The 17,629-nt window shown below is 38.2% G+C and overlaps 1 protein-coding gene across 1 annotated transcript in view; it reads left to right on the top strand.

Moving 5' to 3' along the window:
• LOC122794930 (proton channel OTOP1-like) overlaps positions 1-17,629 on the top strand; it is a 618,079-nt gene that overhangs the window by 524,491 nt on the left and 75,959 nt on the right. Inside the window, exon 6 of the mRNA XM_044063523.1 lies at positions 11,449-12,374. Within this exon, the coding sequence (XP_043919458.1) occupies positions 11,449-12,374 (926 nt within the window). The remainder of the gene's footprint in view (positions 1-11,448; positions 12,375-17,629) is intronic.

Genomic DNA, 17,629 nt, shown 5'->3' with positions numbered 1-17,629 from the left:
TGGTAGCAAAGCAATTCTATGATCAGCACTGACTACCCCTGTCCACGAGGGACATAAGAGCCACACCTGAGTTGAATATACAGTCAGCCATCCAATTGTCAAGGTTGCACTTAATAGAGCCATTGAGGAGCTCTGCTTCATGTGAAATAGAAGCTTCTTCCAGAATAGTGGCAATCTCTGGGAGATAAATCTGTCTTTCCAACATTTTTTGTTAATGTCAGAAGGCTAGGTTGAGATCCCTGGAGCGAGTGATTCTTGTCCCATTTGATTTGTGAATGTGCTGCATTTCCATTAGGGCAGGGTCAGAGACTACTCTGCAGTCCAGACACAGGTTACATTTCAGCAGCCTGAATGATACAGAGTACAGTGACAGGGCTTTCAGTCTTTTCATATGTCACATTTTGAAGGCCCTGAATTCTCTTGGTTAGAAACCTCTGTGGTCTCTCCAGTTGTTTCAGGTGTCTGGTGAGAGACATACAGAAGGAAGCATTGTACTCAATTAGTGGTCTGATAAGGGTCGAGTACAGAGGAGTTATAATCTCCTTAGTCTTGGATGCGATGCCCTTATTTATGAGTTATGAAATGCAGAAGGCTTTCCTTACCACTATAGACACATGGTGATCGAAGCTTAGATTGCTATCAACCTGTGTTCCCAAGCCTTGCACCACTGAGTTTGAGCTTAGAGGGGTGCTATCTATATCATAATTAGCAGGGATACTTCTTTGCCAAAGGGAATAATGAGACATTTTTTTGCATTTGGTTTTAGTTTGTGACTTTGGCACCAATTATATCTCTGCATCAGCCCCTTCTGTAATATGTTAACATCATTGTGGAACTCAATAATTGCACCCATTCTGTAGTCATCTGCAAACTTGGTAAGCCACAGGCCATCTACTTTTGTCTGGACCTCAGAGAAATCGATTCCAAACAGTAAAGGGCCCAGCCCAGATCCTTGTGGTACACCACTGGTAACTAGTCTACTGGTGGAAGTGGACTCCCCAACTTTGACAGCAGGCATTCTGTAAGTGATCCAGCTGGCTACCCATCTAGTGATGTATGGATTAATCCCCATCTGGGAGAGTTTGTCCGTGATCCATGACTAGGGGGTTGTGTCAAAAGCCTTGGCTAAATCAAGATAGGTGGTATGTACTGCTTTGCCCTCATCCAGGTCTTTGGTGATATTCTCAAAGAAGTCCACCAGGTTTAATAAGCAAGCTCTACCCTTGAAACCAAGCAGGGTTGGGTCAAGAGTTTGAGGTTGCCTGTGTCCTTGTTGATAAGGTCCATGATGATTCTTTTCACTGCCTTGTAGATAAGGCTGGCTAGGCTTATGGGTCAGTAGTTTTCTGGGTCGGTTGATGGACCCCCTTAGTGCAAGGGATTACTGTTGCTGTTCTCCACTCTGACAGAACAAAGCCAGTGCTCAGGCTATGGTAAAAGGGAGTGCCAAGTCCTTCTACTAGATCTTCCTTTAGATTGCTTAGTAAGGGAACTGCGATGTTATATGGTCCCATAGAGGCCATGTTTTTGGCCTTAGAGAATGCCTGTATTACTTGTTCTTTGGAGATACTCGGTAGAAGATTGGTGTCAGGAATGCTTTGGGGTAAGGCTTGTGTGGACAGGGGGTGACATTATTGCCAAATCTGTCAGCTAGCAGGTTGGCAATTTCCTTAGGTTCAGTGTGAGTGGTACCATCCATTATGTTTGGCGTACAGCTGGGCATTCCCTTTTAGGTTTTGGATGGAGCTAAAGAATGCCTCATGGTTGTCTTTAGCTAGGGATGCTAATTTAGTCTCATAACTAGCTTTAGAGGACTTTACAAGATATCTGTTTTGCTTGTTCAAGCTGTGGAATGTATTCTACCTCTGTTTAGTAAATTCCTTCTTGTACTTAGATATCAGTTTCTTCCTTTTGTTATATAACTTATTTACATTTACAGTCCATCAGGGTGGCTTGTTTTTTCAGGAGGACCTGGTTTTAGTCCTGTCAGGTACAGCTGTCAATACATTTGTTTAAGTGGCTATAAAGGACATTTGTGTACTCTTCTGCATAGGAGTCATTGTTGAATTTAGTAGGGGCTTTGAATTTTTATACCATCATTTAGTAGGCTATAGTTTGCTTTGGAGAAAATTTTCAGTTTTTTGCTCATGTGGGTGTCACTTCTGATCTTTACTTCAAACAAGACCAATTTATAGTCTGACCTAAAATTTCTAATTAAAGAGGAATGCTGTCTCTCCTCTCCTCCCACTAATTAGCTGGATTAAATTCACAGTTAGCAAAGGAATTCTTTTCTAACATTTCTAACTGACCCTAGCCAGGACCTCTTAAAACTCCAAGAGAACAAAAAAATAAATAAAAAAAGCAGTGTACGAAAATGATAATAGAAGCAACCAAACCTTAATTGAAAAAAATCAATTCAAAATCAAATGCAGAGAGAGAGAGAACAGAAATAGTCAGGCAAGCAAACAGATCAAATAAGCATTTATTCATGTATCTATTTATTTTGCCTGGCTTTCAAAAAATATGTGTTAAACAATATGACTGGAGAGCAACTAATAGGGCCAAATTCCAAAAGTCCTGCTCTCAGTGTAAGTAGTTTGATGCCAGGCCTGTCTATATAAACAGGCTTATATCAGGGACCTGATTCCAAAAGTCCTGCTCTCAGCCTGCTCTCAGTGTAAATGATTACTTACACTGAGAGTATGTGTTTTGGAATATGGCCCAGTAGTAAACATTGTTCTTTTCCTATTCTTAAAATAAGTTTGTGTTCATCTTTCAGTTCTAGTAGCTTGGTTAGTTCTGTTCAATGTGGTTAGTGAACAAAATGTAGCTTGTTATATTTGGCTCTATTGCTATGAGAGATAAAGCTGTGTCTCTGTCAATGTCTGTAGAATGAATAGCAAACTGGGCATTGGAAGAAACAGCTAGGGTAGTTGGAGCTGACTGGCCAGTGGCAGCCCATCTGACCAGAGTCTGTATCAGTACCTAGAAATGTCATCTCTTTGAACACCTAAAGATCAACACCTAATGAGCGAAATCCAAAAAGCACAAACGGCCACTTCCTTGATTTTTTTCATAGGGAAAAAATTTGCTTGGCTGTTATTGGGAATTTGCCCTTTTCTCCAATGTAGCGCGATCTTGGAGTTGATATATTTAGTTAGGGGGTGTGGGGGGCACAGCCCCCCACTTGGTCAGAGTTTGAAAGTTTATTTTCTTGTTGGTAGGCCAAGCAAATTTTTTCCCTGTGAAAAAATTTGCAGAAGTGGCCATTCTTACATTTCTGATTTCACTCATTAGGTGTCGATGTTTAGGTATTTGACGAGCTGGTGTTTTGTTTTTATAATATAGACCCTCTGACCATGGGAACATGGAAGTATTCTCAACGCACTGCAGTGCTGAAACCTAGTAGTGGTCAGAGAAATTGCACAGATAATACTTGGATGACCCAATGCAAGTGTCTCCAAGCAATGATTTACATTGCAGCTAGGTGTGTGTGTGTGTGTGTGTATGTGTGTGTGTGTGTGTGTGTGTGTGTGTGTGTCTGTGTGTGTGTCTGTGTGTCTGTGTCTGTGTCTGTGTTTCTAAGTGACTAGCACTGTGATCCCTGATTTAGCAGTAAAATCTCCTGCTTGCCTAATAATAGCTCTTCCTCCATACTGGTCTTGTGTTAGCACCCACAGAGGTGCCACTGAGAACAAATGAGCAGACTAAAGGAAGAGTTGTGATAGACAGAAGCACATGGTGAGGAGATAAAATAATCTGCAACAATAGCTATCTGTTATTGAAAACATTTGCTTTCCTACATTCATAGCAAATGATTAACAAAATGCATCTTGAAATGTTAAAAATGCTTAATATTTGGCAGATTCGCAACTTGTTTTAATAAATGCTCAGGTTTTAAATAAATAAAGTGTATATCATTTTCTATACCCTTCTACTATCAAATGTTGCAAATGTAAGCATTACTGTACCTTAGGTTCATAGTTTCATATGATTATAGGAGGTTACTAGGCTAATTGCCCTAGGGTCTTTACAGGCCTAGCCATGTTATTCCTGTGTTCCCTAATTGACCATGGTTAGATGGTTGTGATTCAAAACAGTGTAAGAAACTTCTCTGTGTGGAAGATTTTCAGTCCATGTATTTCTAGTTAATCATTGTATATTAATCAGATCAGACAATAGTAGTAGAAGTAGCAAACGTAAACTCGTCTTAAGTCAAAACTAAAAGTAATAATAGAAAATATATAATTGTACAGCATTACTAAGTATTCGAAAGTAATCCAAGTAAGGCAGGCAGTCTGTTTCCAGTCGAAAATCCTTTATTAAGTACACAGACAAGCGATCCAAGTAAAACAAAAATAGAGTAATAATTTCCTCACATGCTTTCTAAATATATATATACTTTTTATCAGGCATGGGCGTGGTTTATTGTGCTGTAAAACAAAGTGTTATTGGTACACATGTTAAATTCACATCCCTTCCATCTTAACATTTAAAACATCTTGGGCACCATAGATTCATAGGTAGGTACTAGGCTATTGGCCCTAGGGCCTATATAAGCCTAGCCAAAAGGTACCCTGGCTTTTGCCACCCAAGAAAATTATTTTCCTATGCCCCTGTCAAGTAGAGCCACAGAAGTGATCCCCGGGGTGAATTTCCTATCTCCCATCCAATCATATAGGTTCATAGGTACACCAGACAGGGTGTATTGGAGGTAGGCACTCAGGACAAAATATTACAAGATGGTTGTATTTTTACTTACAATGGTTTTAACATTTTTAATTACACCAACACAATTATTAGCAAAGGGCATTTTAACTTGTTTTTAAAAGGTTTTACTTTTATACCCAGGGTCAAAGCCAACATTGTGAATCTGTTAGTTGATTTTGAATTATTTATTAGACAGAAAAATTTGGAATTATTTTTTAACATACAGGAGAGAAGAAACACACACAAACTTTTAACTAAGAGAAGTACTTTTAACCCACCTCTACATCCCCAGCTCAAAAACTTTGAATCATTGGTGGAAAAGGAGTTAAGGGAACAGCTTATGTACAATAGAGTGACCCCTAACTTAACAATGGAGGAGAGAAAAATTTTGCAGGAATTTAAGGAAAACAAAAATCTTAGAATTATGAAACCAGACCAAAGTGGGTGGGGGTGGGGGCTTGTTTTAATGGATCACATTGTTTACAAAGGTAAAATGCTGGACATACTCAATGATGAAGAAACTTATGCTAGAATGTCTTTGAATAAAGTCAGCATTGCGTACAAGAAAATACAAATGTGCTTAAATGATTTACAGCTCGAGGGGTTCATAGACATGGAGGCATATAATTTTTTAAAGGTTGATAAACCCAGAGTTCCCTCTATTTTTGGCATACCCAAGGTGCACAAAAACACCTTGGACCCACCACTTAGGCCTATTATCTCGGCCGATGGTTCAGTAACTGCACCTTTAGCTAAATATATAGATCTAAAACTTAAAACAATGGTTTTAAACAATGCCAACATTTTAAAAGATTCCTGAGACTTTTTAAGACATATAGACAATACCAACTTAAACAGTACACGGAGTTTTATCACATTGGATGTTGTAAACTTATTTACATGTATTCCACATGATGTAGGTCTCTTATGGTTTGAAGAATTTTTAGCTGTGAGTCACACTATTCCCTTCAATGTATTTCGTACTTGCATAATTTTGATGGATTTGGTCCTGAAGAACAACTTTATATTCTTTCAGGGTGAGTATTTTAAACAATTGAAGGGAGTAGCAATGGGGGCACAATGTGCCCCCATGTATGCAAACTATATTATTTTATATTGGGAGAATAAATACATTTTTACTTCAGACTTTAAAAGTCACTGGAACCTTTATGGACGCTTTCTTGATGATATATGTCTGTTTTGGAACAACTCAGAAAACAAATTTCTGGAATACATTACCAACACTACTCATTTTTTACATTTTACATATCAAATAAGTAATACTGAGTTGGTTTACTTGGATGTCAATATACTGAGGTTTGGCAATGGTTTTAAATCTAGGATACATAGGAAACAGACGTTTTCTAATTCCTATTTACATTAAACTAGTGCCCACCCCCCACATCAGAAAAGAGGGGTAATAAAAGGTCAATTGGTGAGGGCTAGTAGAATGACCTCTGATGATCAAGATTTTCAGAAATTTATGAATTTATGGTCTCTCATCCAATTGTCTAGGTTGCACTTAAATAAGGTCATTGAGGAGTTCTGCTTCCTGTGACTTGGGAGCTTATTCCAGAGGAGTCATTCTCTGGGAGATATATCTGTCCCTGCAGAATGCTCTGCTAATGTCACAGGCTAGGTTGAGATCCCTGGAGACAGTGACTATTGTCCCATTTGATTTGTGGATGTGCAGCATTTCTTTTAGAGCAGGGTTCAAGACTGCCTTGTAGGCCAGGCACAAGTTGCCTCTCAGCAGTCTGTAGGATAAAAAGTACAGTGACATGGCTTTCAGTTTTTACATGTAAGTCATGTTTTGGATGCCCTGAAATTCTTGCTGAAAAACCTCTGTGGTCTGTCCAGCTGCTGCAGGTGTCTGTTGAGGTACACGCAAAAGGAAACATTGTACTCTATTAGTGGTCTGATGATGGATGAGTACAGAAGAGTTATAACATTCTTTGTCTTGGATGCAGTGCCCTTACATATAAGATGCACAGTGTAGAAGGCTTTCCTTACTATTGTGGAGGCATCGTGATCAAAGTTTAGGTTGCTATCAACCTGTGTTCCCAAATTTTGCACCATTGGGTTTGAGCTTAGGGGTGTGCTGTTAATATTGTAACTTGCAGGGATTTCCTCTTTGGCAAAAGGGATAATAATACACTTTTTTCCTTTTACTTTTAGTCTGTGGCTTTGGCACCAAATATTTGTTTGTGTTAGCTCATTTTTAATATGTTAACATCAGTGGGGGATTTAGTGAGTGTGCCCAGTTTGCATTCACCAGCAAACTTGGTAAGCCACAGGCTATCTACTTTCACCTGACCTTCTGAGAAATAGATTCCAAACAGTAGAGGGCCCAGCGCAGCTCCTTGTGGTACACCACTGATATCTGGCTTACTGGGAGAGGTGGAATCCCAAATTTTGACAATATGCATTCTATCGATGAGCCGTTGGCTACCCATCTAGTAAAGTATATGTTAATCCCCAGCTGGGAGAGTTTCTTAATAATACCTGAGTGGGAGATAGTGTTGAAAGCCTTGGCTAAGTCAACATAGGCAGTATGTACTGTTTTGGCTTCATCCGGGGCTTTGGTGACATTCTTGAAGAAGTCCACCAGGTATAATAAGCATCTTCTACCCTTAACAAAGATATATGGGTCGGGTTAAGAGTCTGAAGGTAGCCTATGCCCTTGTTGATAAGGTCCATAATGACTCTTTCCATGGCCTTGCAGTTAAGGCTGGTTAAGCTTATGGGTCTATAGTTCAAAGGGTTGGTTGATAGACCCCCTTCATGCAAGGGGATTACTGTTGCTGTTCTCCACTCTGCTGGAAAAAAGACAGTACTCAGGCTGAAGTTAAAGAGAGTGCCAAGTGGGCTTGCTCCAAATGTGTCAGCTAGGAGGTTGGTAATTTCCTGCCCGTAGGTGGGCATTCTCTTTTTGATTTTGGACATAGAATGCCTTATGATTATCTTCAGATAGGGATGTTAATTTGTCTTTGTAACTAGCTTTAGAGGACTTTACAAGCTATCTGATTTGCTTTTTCAAGCTGTGGAGAGTATTTTTCCTTTGCAGAGTAAGTTCCCATTTGTTCTTAGATTTCAATTTCTTCCTTTTGTTATATAACCCACTTATACCCCAGGTCCACCAGGGTGGCTTGTTTGTTCAGAAGGAGCTGGTTTTGATCTGGTCAGGTACAGCCATGTTTATACTGTTGTTTAAGTGGTTATACAGGGTATTTGTGTACTCCTCTTCTTAGGAATCATTGTTGGTTGTGTTAGCAGAGGGTTTGAGACTTTTTATACCTCTGCTTAGTAGGCTGTAGTTTGCTTTGGAGAAATATTTCATTTTTTTGCACCTGTGCTGGTGTCAGGTCTGACCATTACTTCAAATGAGACTGATTTATGGTCTTACCTTACTAGGGTGGGCAACACACAGGAGGTAGTACAGTGACTCCTGCATGTTGGTGAGTACCACGTCTAGGACATTTGGGCCTCTTGTGGGGGTGCAGACTAACTGTGCAATGGCATTTGTATTGACAAATTCCAGGAACCTTAGGGTGAGCATGTTTGCGCTAGTTTATGTTGCCCAGTCAATAGAAGGATCGTTAAAATTTCCCATGACCAAAATATTTGGCTGTATAGTGAGTGGCTCTAGCAAGTCAAGGTAGACGGTGTGCTTCTTTTGGTTTATGGTGGGGGACCTGCATTGGCTGGAGAAATGATTGAAAACTGACCATCCATTATGGATGTTTTTTATCATAACTACTCCTGGGAAGTGAGCTAGTTTGACCAGATTTTGCTCTGATTAACAAATGGGCTTATTCTATTGAAGGCTAGGGGTGAAGAAACTGTGGTAATGCTTCTCAGTGCACAAATGGTGCAGGGAAGGTAGGGAGGGTTCCACTAACAGATGTCTAGGGCAAAATTGCCTTTCAAGGAGTTTGCATCTGTACAAGTCACCGCTAAACCCCATTATGCAGTGAGCAGCTACAAGCAAATGCAAGGCTTAAATACAAACAAGAATAAACTTTTTTAATCTAAACTACTAATGGGAAAGCACACAATGAGCTTTCCTCTAGTAATCTCCAACTCAGATGAGGCTTGGACTACACACTTCTGCCATAAGGGTGCAGACGATGCCCTCCTACGGTAAGATGACTGGAATAGTGCTTAGATGTTACAATACAGTCTAGATTCAGCAGATCTAAATCTAGTCCATGCTATGCACTCGCTACTTACAGCAACAGAATAGCTTTTTTTTCCAAGTGCCGAAAATACTGTAAAAATTAGCAAAATGAGTCAGCAAAATGATAAAATACAGTCAGCAAAGTGCAAAGGAAATGCAAAAAGTACTTATTTTTAGTCACCAAACATTGAGCAGCTCCAGTTAAAAGAGCACAAACCCATGTAAATGTGAAACTTAAATACAAGAACTCAGATGAGGATCAGACTACACATTTCTGCAAAAGAGTGTAGACGGGGCCCTCCTAATGTAAGATGTCTGGAATAATGCTCAAGTGTTAAAATACAGTCTAAATTCAGCAGATCTAACAGCTTTTTTAAAGTGCAGAAAATACTGTAAATAAATACCTGTTATATATTTTGGATTATCGATTCAGACAATTATGTATTTAGTACTTTCTTATGTGGATAAGATCAAATGGGCATTATAACTCAGAATTAAGTAACATGTCTGAACATTAACAATAACAAAAATGTGAATATATTAGCTAAGAATATAGGGTTTGGATGCAGCTGAAGTCACCACTATGATTTTAAATTTCCCTGTATGGAGAAATGAATTTTAGCATCAGGTGTGCAACAGAAAGAAATATTTTGCTAAACAATGGGGCTGTTTATCAATGTAAGTTACAGGTTAATAAGCCTTCTGGCAATTACACTGAATTAAATATTTGTCCCAAAATGGAATGTAATAGAAAAATTATTAACAGTCTTGTGTTGTAGTAAGTGTATTTTAATTAATTTGTGCTTTAAAATATTGAAGAAGAGGTGGGCTGAAGTGCTTCTGATTATGTTATACTGCATGGTACATTATTTATTAAATATATTACTTGTTACATTATAGTGGCCATTTATAGTCTATATTCTTTATGCCCTATACCTGCCAAACACCATGCCCCCTCTATCTGAACATTCTTTCTACTGTAAATGCTTGCCAGTTGCTACGGTGATGGTGAGAGCTGTCCAAATATAAGCATTATTCAGGCAGTGAGGGTGCTTTGTATCCTCACTTTGATTCTGGATATGAGTGCATTTAAGAATGAACTAACTCCAGTCTTGTTCAGGAGGATGTTCTACCATTACTACCCAGGGGTTCCACAATGCCTTCTCCATACAAGCATGCATTTCTGTATACATGCTACAATGGCTACCACAAAACAGTGATTTGGTGATACAAATGTACCCACTCCCAAGTATACATATTAACATTCCTTTCCTTAACATATGTGTACTACTTCAATGTGCCCTCATCACAGGATGGCCATACCCATATTCCCTGGCCAGCTCTGTAAAGTGTCCGAGTGAGTTTCTAATAAAACCTGGGTCATCTGAGCCATAGTCAGTGTTTTATCCACTATCCCATCAAACTACATTAGAGTGGCATTGTTTTGTTTTCCAGTTGTAGGATATGCTTGCTTAAGGGGAAAGGTGTTCATTTGGAGTACCAGTAAAGCAGACTGCTTGGAAGTGTTGGTCCTTACTGTCCATTACTGATGGAGTGGCTTTGTTATCTCCCATGTGAGATGGAACATGGATGCTGCTCACTATCCTTAATAGGATATGATATAAGGGTATCTTAGAGTCTTCACCCCAAAGGGACTAAATGGGCAGTTATTTGCTTCCATGAAAAATGCCAGATGATCCTGTGATTATCTGACTGTTTTAATTCATCTCTCAAATGCCATAATAGTTAATCTTCCAAGTTTATATATATATATATATATATATATATATATATATATATATATATATACACATACATGTGTGTGTGTGTGTGTATGTGTGTGTGTGTGTGTGTGTGTGTGTGTGTGTGTGTGTGTATGCATGTACGTGTTTGTGTGTGCATGCACGTGTATCTTGTATCAATAACCAGTGTTTTCAGGACATTCAAAAAGCATGTACTTAGTATTTATTAATATTGAAGTATTGAGGAATTTATATCAGCATGATTTAATTACAGTTATTTTTCTTTCTTATTAATATTCCCTCATTTATATTAACATGATTTGATTACTGTTATTTTTTTATTATTAATATTTCTTCTTCATGCTTTTTGAAAAACTTTGCTCACAACTGACATAGTTTCTTACTTGAAGTTTTAGTCAGCATTTATTTAGATACACCATGTGAGAAAGGTGGCTACTGGTTAGATAACCACTGGTAATACTGAATACTTTACGTTATTAATCACTTCCATAAATTTCAGTCTCAGGCAAAAGAGGACATTAACCTAGATTATCATATATTCATTATTTAACTCTTAAATCCAAATATATGCTTCCTTTAAAAAACACTTGTTCCTGCAAATATCTAACTAGTTTGCCTTATGTATGGTTTTCTTTTTATTGACACACCTTTAAATAATATATATATATTTTTTGGATGCAATGTTCATGTACTTTTTTAAGTTTTCACTGGCAATAAACTTTCAGAAGATTAAACAGATTGTCAGACAACAGTCAGTAACACTGACATGTGATATTCTCTTTTATTCTCTTTCAGGTGATGAAGAACCTTTGTGTAACTGCTCAACAGGTACTTGTTCACTTTTTTCTAGTGGATCCTACTACCTTTATCCTTTCTATGTTGAATATCATATCTTCATATCCGCAATGCTTTATATAATGTGGAGGAACATTGGAAAAGTGAAAATGGACCACAAAGAACCAGTGATTAAAATGAACTTTCTGCAGTCGACAACCAGCCTTGTTGTAGGGTTGATTACATTGGCAGTCACTATAATTGTTGTTGCTACATACATAAGTGAGACCAGAGATTATAAAAACACAGTAGGACTGGCTGTGACAACAGTATACTCATTTAGTATTGTCGTTATGATTATAATTTGTGTAGTTTCATCTGCTGGACTGTTTATTTACAGAATTAATGTGAAATCCTCAGATGATTCAGAAGACATTAACAAGAAACTGGATGCCAGTCTGCTTGTGGCTTCTTCTTCGGGACCTTGGCTTTTATCATGGTGTTCAGTTTTAGCTCTTATTAGCATAAGTGGTGATCATCCTTTCTCTTGGCTCAATCTTATTTATGCTATAATGTCTGCAGTTGAAAAATACGTCCAGAATTTATTTCTCATTGAGTCTGAATATCGCCAGCATCACACAATGGCAGAGAAAAATGACATCAGCATAGACTCAGCATCAAACAGAAAAATGTCAACTGCACCACCAGATCAGGAGAAAAGTGAACAGACTCTGGGGAGTTCCGCTGAAGATTTGTCCGCTAAATCTCTCGATCATTTGAAGATTGTTGATACTGAGATGGAGAATGTTAATAATCAGCAGTTTTCAACGCACATTCCAGTTAATGACAATAATATCCCAGTGCCTAATAAGAAGCCTAGGAAAGTGGACATGCACAGGGCAATCCTAAAGAATATCGCAATGTATTTATTCTTTGCTAATGTTTCGGTAAGATCATTTCAGGTTGTTTCTCATATATGTATATATTGTTCAGATGTTTGTTTTAGACTGTATACTAAGGAATCATAGAAAACAAGGAGCATGACTAGTGAAGTTAAGTGCATACATTATAAATAAATATTCCAGAATAATCTATGATACAGAAGGTTATCATTGGGTCCCTGACCCTAACCAAGTTATTATACGTTTGAGAAATGAATGCCAAAAGTAAATCTCAAGATTAGGGAAATGGAAAGAATGAGATCTAACTCTTGACATCCATTCTGAGAACATATAACTCCTTGGTTATGAGCTGGGAGAATGAACCATATCTCTTTGTAAAACACAGAGGGTACCCTTCTGGAAATTTTAAACTCTACAATGCAGTCTCAGAAACTCTGAAAATCTAATTGTGATGGCACAGCTCTGAGTGCGAAGTGTTAAAAAGCATTTTTAAAGGGGGCAGCCTTCCCTGCACCCCTTAAGTTGGAGTGCTTCTTTCTCCACACCTGCACTACTTATATATAAGGACTCTACGATCATTGTACCTCAGTGAAGGAAAAATTCTTCAAGAAGCATCAGTATTTGATGTAAGACATATTTCCACCAATCATACTAAATTTCCTGCTTTTTTCATTCACACTATTGTTTCTTGAAGGTGCAATGGGAACCATACATACAACTGCACCTGTTCCATGTACTACCTTTTAAGATAGAGCGAGTGAAAAAAAAGTGTAGGAATGTTTTACAGCTTTGCAAGCTGCTACATGCTTAGTGCTGATCCAATATACTGCAAGCAACATATAAAAAAAAAAATAAAAAGAAGGAATCTGTAGGAGTGTAAATGCTTTTACAGATTTAAAGGCTATAATATACTTACTGCTGCCTTGTGGTGATCAGAAGTAATGTATCTGATTCTGTAAACAGCTTTAAAAGCTGAAACACACTTTCCATCACTACACACAGAGCAGTGTGGCAACTTAATGTGTATTACAGCTTTTAAAGCTGCTTGAACCTCCTGCCACTGCTGCCAGTGTTTATGCTATAACATGTAATTAAAGCTTAACAATGCTGTAAGGTGTCTAAAACCTTTGCAAAGTGTTGTAATACATGAAACATGTGTTTAAGAAGCTTTTCTTCCTAAATTTTGATCATCACTATGGTGTTCCATGTGTTACAATATGATTCCTGCTGAACACATGGTTTACTCATAAAGCCAATGTGTTTTTAATTGTAAGATATGCAGTTTATGTTATATTAACTGCAATTTTGTGAATGATACAAATTCTTAACTGTTGAAAGTGTAAATGTACTATTTGTTTCTATATGTGCTTACTTATGTTTTCCCAGTCCATTTCATATGCCTGCATATTATATGGATAAAAGATCTAATTCCAGGATGACAGAACTGATGAACAGCTGTTATTCTGCAGTTGTTCAGGAGGTGTTCTGGAGAATACAGTGATGTCTCATCTAAATCAGTTGCTAAGATTGCCAATTGCTCATCTCTTGTTACAGCTTGAGAGTATCTGGGTGACATTCTTTCTGACCTGGCCTCTTAGAATGAATGGAATTCCTACAAATGGATCACATAGGTTCTAGAAGGGAGAGACTGATCTAGTCCATATTACTGTGGCTACTCATTAATAGCATAATGCACAAGAAAGATGCTGGGATCCTCAGTAGTAGGGGCGGATGGGTTATCACTGCATCACTACAAAAAAAAAAACATTAGGAATAATGCTGATAATTGGTGGATCAGTGCCGGGTATTTTCATCCAGTGCAGGGTATTTTCATCCAGTCACAGCAGGAGAGAAGAATGAAAAGCAGGAAGAGAGAATAAATGAGTGCAATAGGAGGAATGTGAGTCTGAAAAGAGTAGACTGGAAAAAATCTAAACTCCATATTAAAGAGGAAGCGGGTGTTAGATGAAGCATTGGACCAAGAGGGGTTCAATCAAATGGTTTAGGTCTGCAACAGAAAGGAAGGAATTTGGATATGATACTAAGCATTGAAGCAAGAGTCACATATGCCTAGGTTAAGGCACTGATGGCCATTGTGATATAATTCAGAGTAGAGGGAAGTATAAAAGCACAAAAACATAGATGACAGTGTGAAATTTTAGTTTGTTGATTATGCTGTGTTGGGAGAAGGATCATAGATGAAACAGAAGGCAAAAGGAGTTTAAGGCAATAAACAATTGATGGGAATGAGAAAGGATGTAATATTCATATACTATAGTATGCTGTACCCCCCTTTAAATAGTTATTGTTTGTAAATAAACCTGAGGTCATAGGGATGTAGCTGTTAGTCAACAGACCAAGTTACTGAAGTTGCAGTGCCTGAAATTAAGAATCCTGTCAAATGAGTAATGATTTATGAGCAAATGGTATTCCCAATGTTTTCTTAAAAAAAAAAAAAAAACTTTCTCTCTTTACCATCCAGAACATTCCCCTTCATTTTAGGCATTAGCATACCTTTCTGAATCTTATGCCTCCCCCCTCCTTTTACTCATTAGGTCTCTGAATACCTTCCCCTTTTTCTAAGTTTGAAGAAATCAAAGTAATAATCATATTTAGGTCAGAGAAACCTGCTGTCCCTGGTGAGATCCTGATAAGTTGTATTAGGATTTATCTGAAAACCTAGCACCTAGATGATAAGGTTATTCATTTTTGAGACTCTGTATCAAAGAAAGATAACACCTGGCCATGTCCCATCTGACCTGCCTTCATTTATCTCCCTGGGCACTAGAAGATATTGTCTTTTCTTTCTTGAAATAACAACATTTGACTAATCCCTATCACAACAATGCTATCTAAAGAATACCTGTACATGTGCTCCATGTGCACAGAATTCAGGAACACAAAGTCAGTAATAGAGTACTTGTTATGTAGCTAGAATCATGAATGTATCTAGAATTATGGGTGTATAAAAGCATGCCCTCAAGGTAAGATCAGTCTACTGCACTTTACTTGCCAGTTAAAAGAGGAGTGGTCCATGAAAAACCATCATCATCATCATCTGCCTTCATTCCATTTTACATGAGGTCAGACTGTTGCATCAAATGCTGCCATCTCTCTTGATTTACTGCTGTGCTTTTGCCTTTTTTGACAGTCAGGCCTGACTATTACAGAACGTTTCATACACTATTCATCCATCTCTTGATTAGACATCCTTGCTTCTTCTTAACTTCTTCCTGTCTCTCTCAAATCTATTTTACCAATACATCTTCTACTTTCATATCCTGTACATGTGAATTAATCACAGTATGTTGCTCTTTATGATTTTCTCAGCAACTGGGGTTATTTTGGATTCTCTTCTGCTGTCTCCATTTCTTCATCTGTCCCGCAGTATGAATTTTAGTATCCATCTCCATGAGCTCAAACGTCCTCAGCTGCTTTGCCTATAGCGCCAGAATTTCTGTATCATTCTTTATTTGGACTGTTCTTTACATCCTACTTCTGAGCTTCTAAGGCGTTCTTCTGTCACATACTACCCCTAACATTTTGTTCCATTCAGTGGTAGTACCTCAGATATGTACTTTGACCTCTTCATTCAGACTTCCCTTCTCCTCATTCATCCCTTCAAAATACCTGTCAACCTGATCGTCACTATTTTTCTGCCATGACAACTGCATTGTTTGTACTCAGTTTTATCCTGTGTGTCTCCAGGTTCACATTTCTGTCCAGTGCCATTCATGGAAATTCTTGGTCATTTTGCTTGTACTGCCACATTGTCTACACACAGCTTTGTTGATCTGTTTTTATAACCTGTTTGCTGATGTAATCCATTACTAGCATGCACAGTAATGAGCTTGGAGCTGAAATTTGATGAATATCAACTCCCATCAAGCCCGCAGTGGTGGTGCTGTGGTAGCGTTGTCACCTCACAGTAAGACGCTGTCCGGTTCGATTCTCAGCTAGTGCGTCTTCTGCATGGAAACATGCGTGAATGGGCATACCTTAGTTGAAGGTTGTGCATCAGGGCTGGTAACTTGGCACGTAAAAATCCACTACCAATCATTAGTGGACCAGAGTTCCACTGTGGCAACCCCTAACCGGAAAAAGCCAAAAGACACAACATCAACTCCCATCGAGATCCCCTCTGTAAAGGTAAAAATTATTCATACTTGGTGCCATTGGATCACACTAGTAACTTGCATTAATTCTACCAGTGTTTCCAGGACTTCTGACCATTACAAGGATTCCAAAATCAGCTTTCTCGCCACCTTGTCATATGTTTTCTCCATGTTTAGGAATGCCTAGTTGAGCCCTTTCCTCTTCCTCAGTTTGTTTTCCACTATCTATCTTACTGTTAGCACTGGGTCAGTTATACTGCATCCTGGCCTGAATGTGAATATTCCCATCTCTTGTATTACTTTCTTGCACTGTCCACATTCATGTACCAACCACTTTCTCCAACACATTATCCTGGCAAATGAATAAAAAAGATACTCAACTAAGTGTGATGGACTGTTTATATACAGCCCTCAAATCTAGTGGCCCTAAATTATTGAGAGCCTGTGCCAACTCTATATTGGTAAAAGGAGCATTATCTTGAAGTGGATGATATAGGTAGGTGCTGTAATTTAGGGCCAATGTACAACATAGATATTTGACATCATAAAAGGGCCAAAAAGGACAAAAATTATTTTCGATGACAGAATGTTTTATTCTGGAACTTTACAATCATGTGGCCATTCTGCCACTATAATGATTTCCAAATTATGGCGAGACAAAAGTATGGGTACATTTTGTATGGGTAAATTTTAAATATTGTTGGAACCAATTTAGTGCAGAATGGCTAAGTTTAATGTCTGAGAATGTACTTAAGAGTTCAGAATGACAGGCAGTATTAAAGGCTTTGGATATATCAGATTGTTCCTGGTTGGGATGTAGGCTTCTACTGTATCCAGATGTTTCTTTGGAAACTACAGCTATAATTATTAAGCTCACTATTTTGCCCAACAACTAAGGGAAGAAAAATACACATAGAGTGTATTTATCAGATGGGGGGGTAGAAAAAAACAGATGCTGCTTGAATATTATCCCTGGTGGTGTGCTCTCCAAATACCCTAATAACAAGACAATTAAATGATCAGAGTCCCAACCGTGACCTAGATTGATTTTGTGATGCTGTACGTTTCGTTTTTTCCAGCAATTTACAGTTCCTGGTTGCTTAAAAAAGAAGTTACAACTGAAATACTAGATCTTATCTGAATTGATTTTTCTAATGCATTTCCTTTCATTTTTCCATGTGTAGT

This window comes from Protopterus annectens, chromosome 2.part1 (genome assembly GCF_019279795.1).
Source record: "Protopterus annectens isolate FY-2018-M chromosome 2.part1, PAN1.0, whole genome shotgun sequence".
Classification (NCBI taxonomy): Eukaryota; Metazoa; Chordata; order Ceratodontiformes; family Protopteridae; genus Protopterus; species Protopterus annectens.
This window is presented reverse-complemented; position numbering and strand designations above follow the sequence as displayed.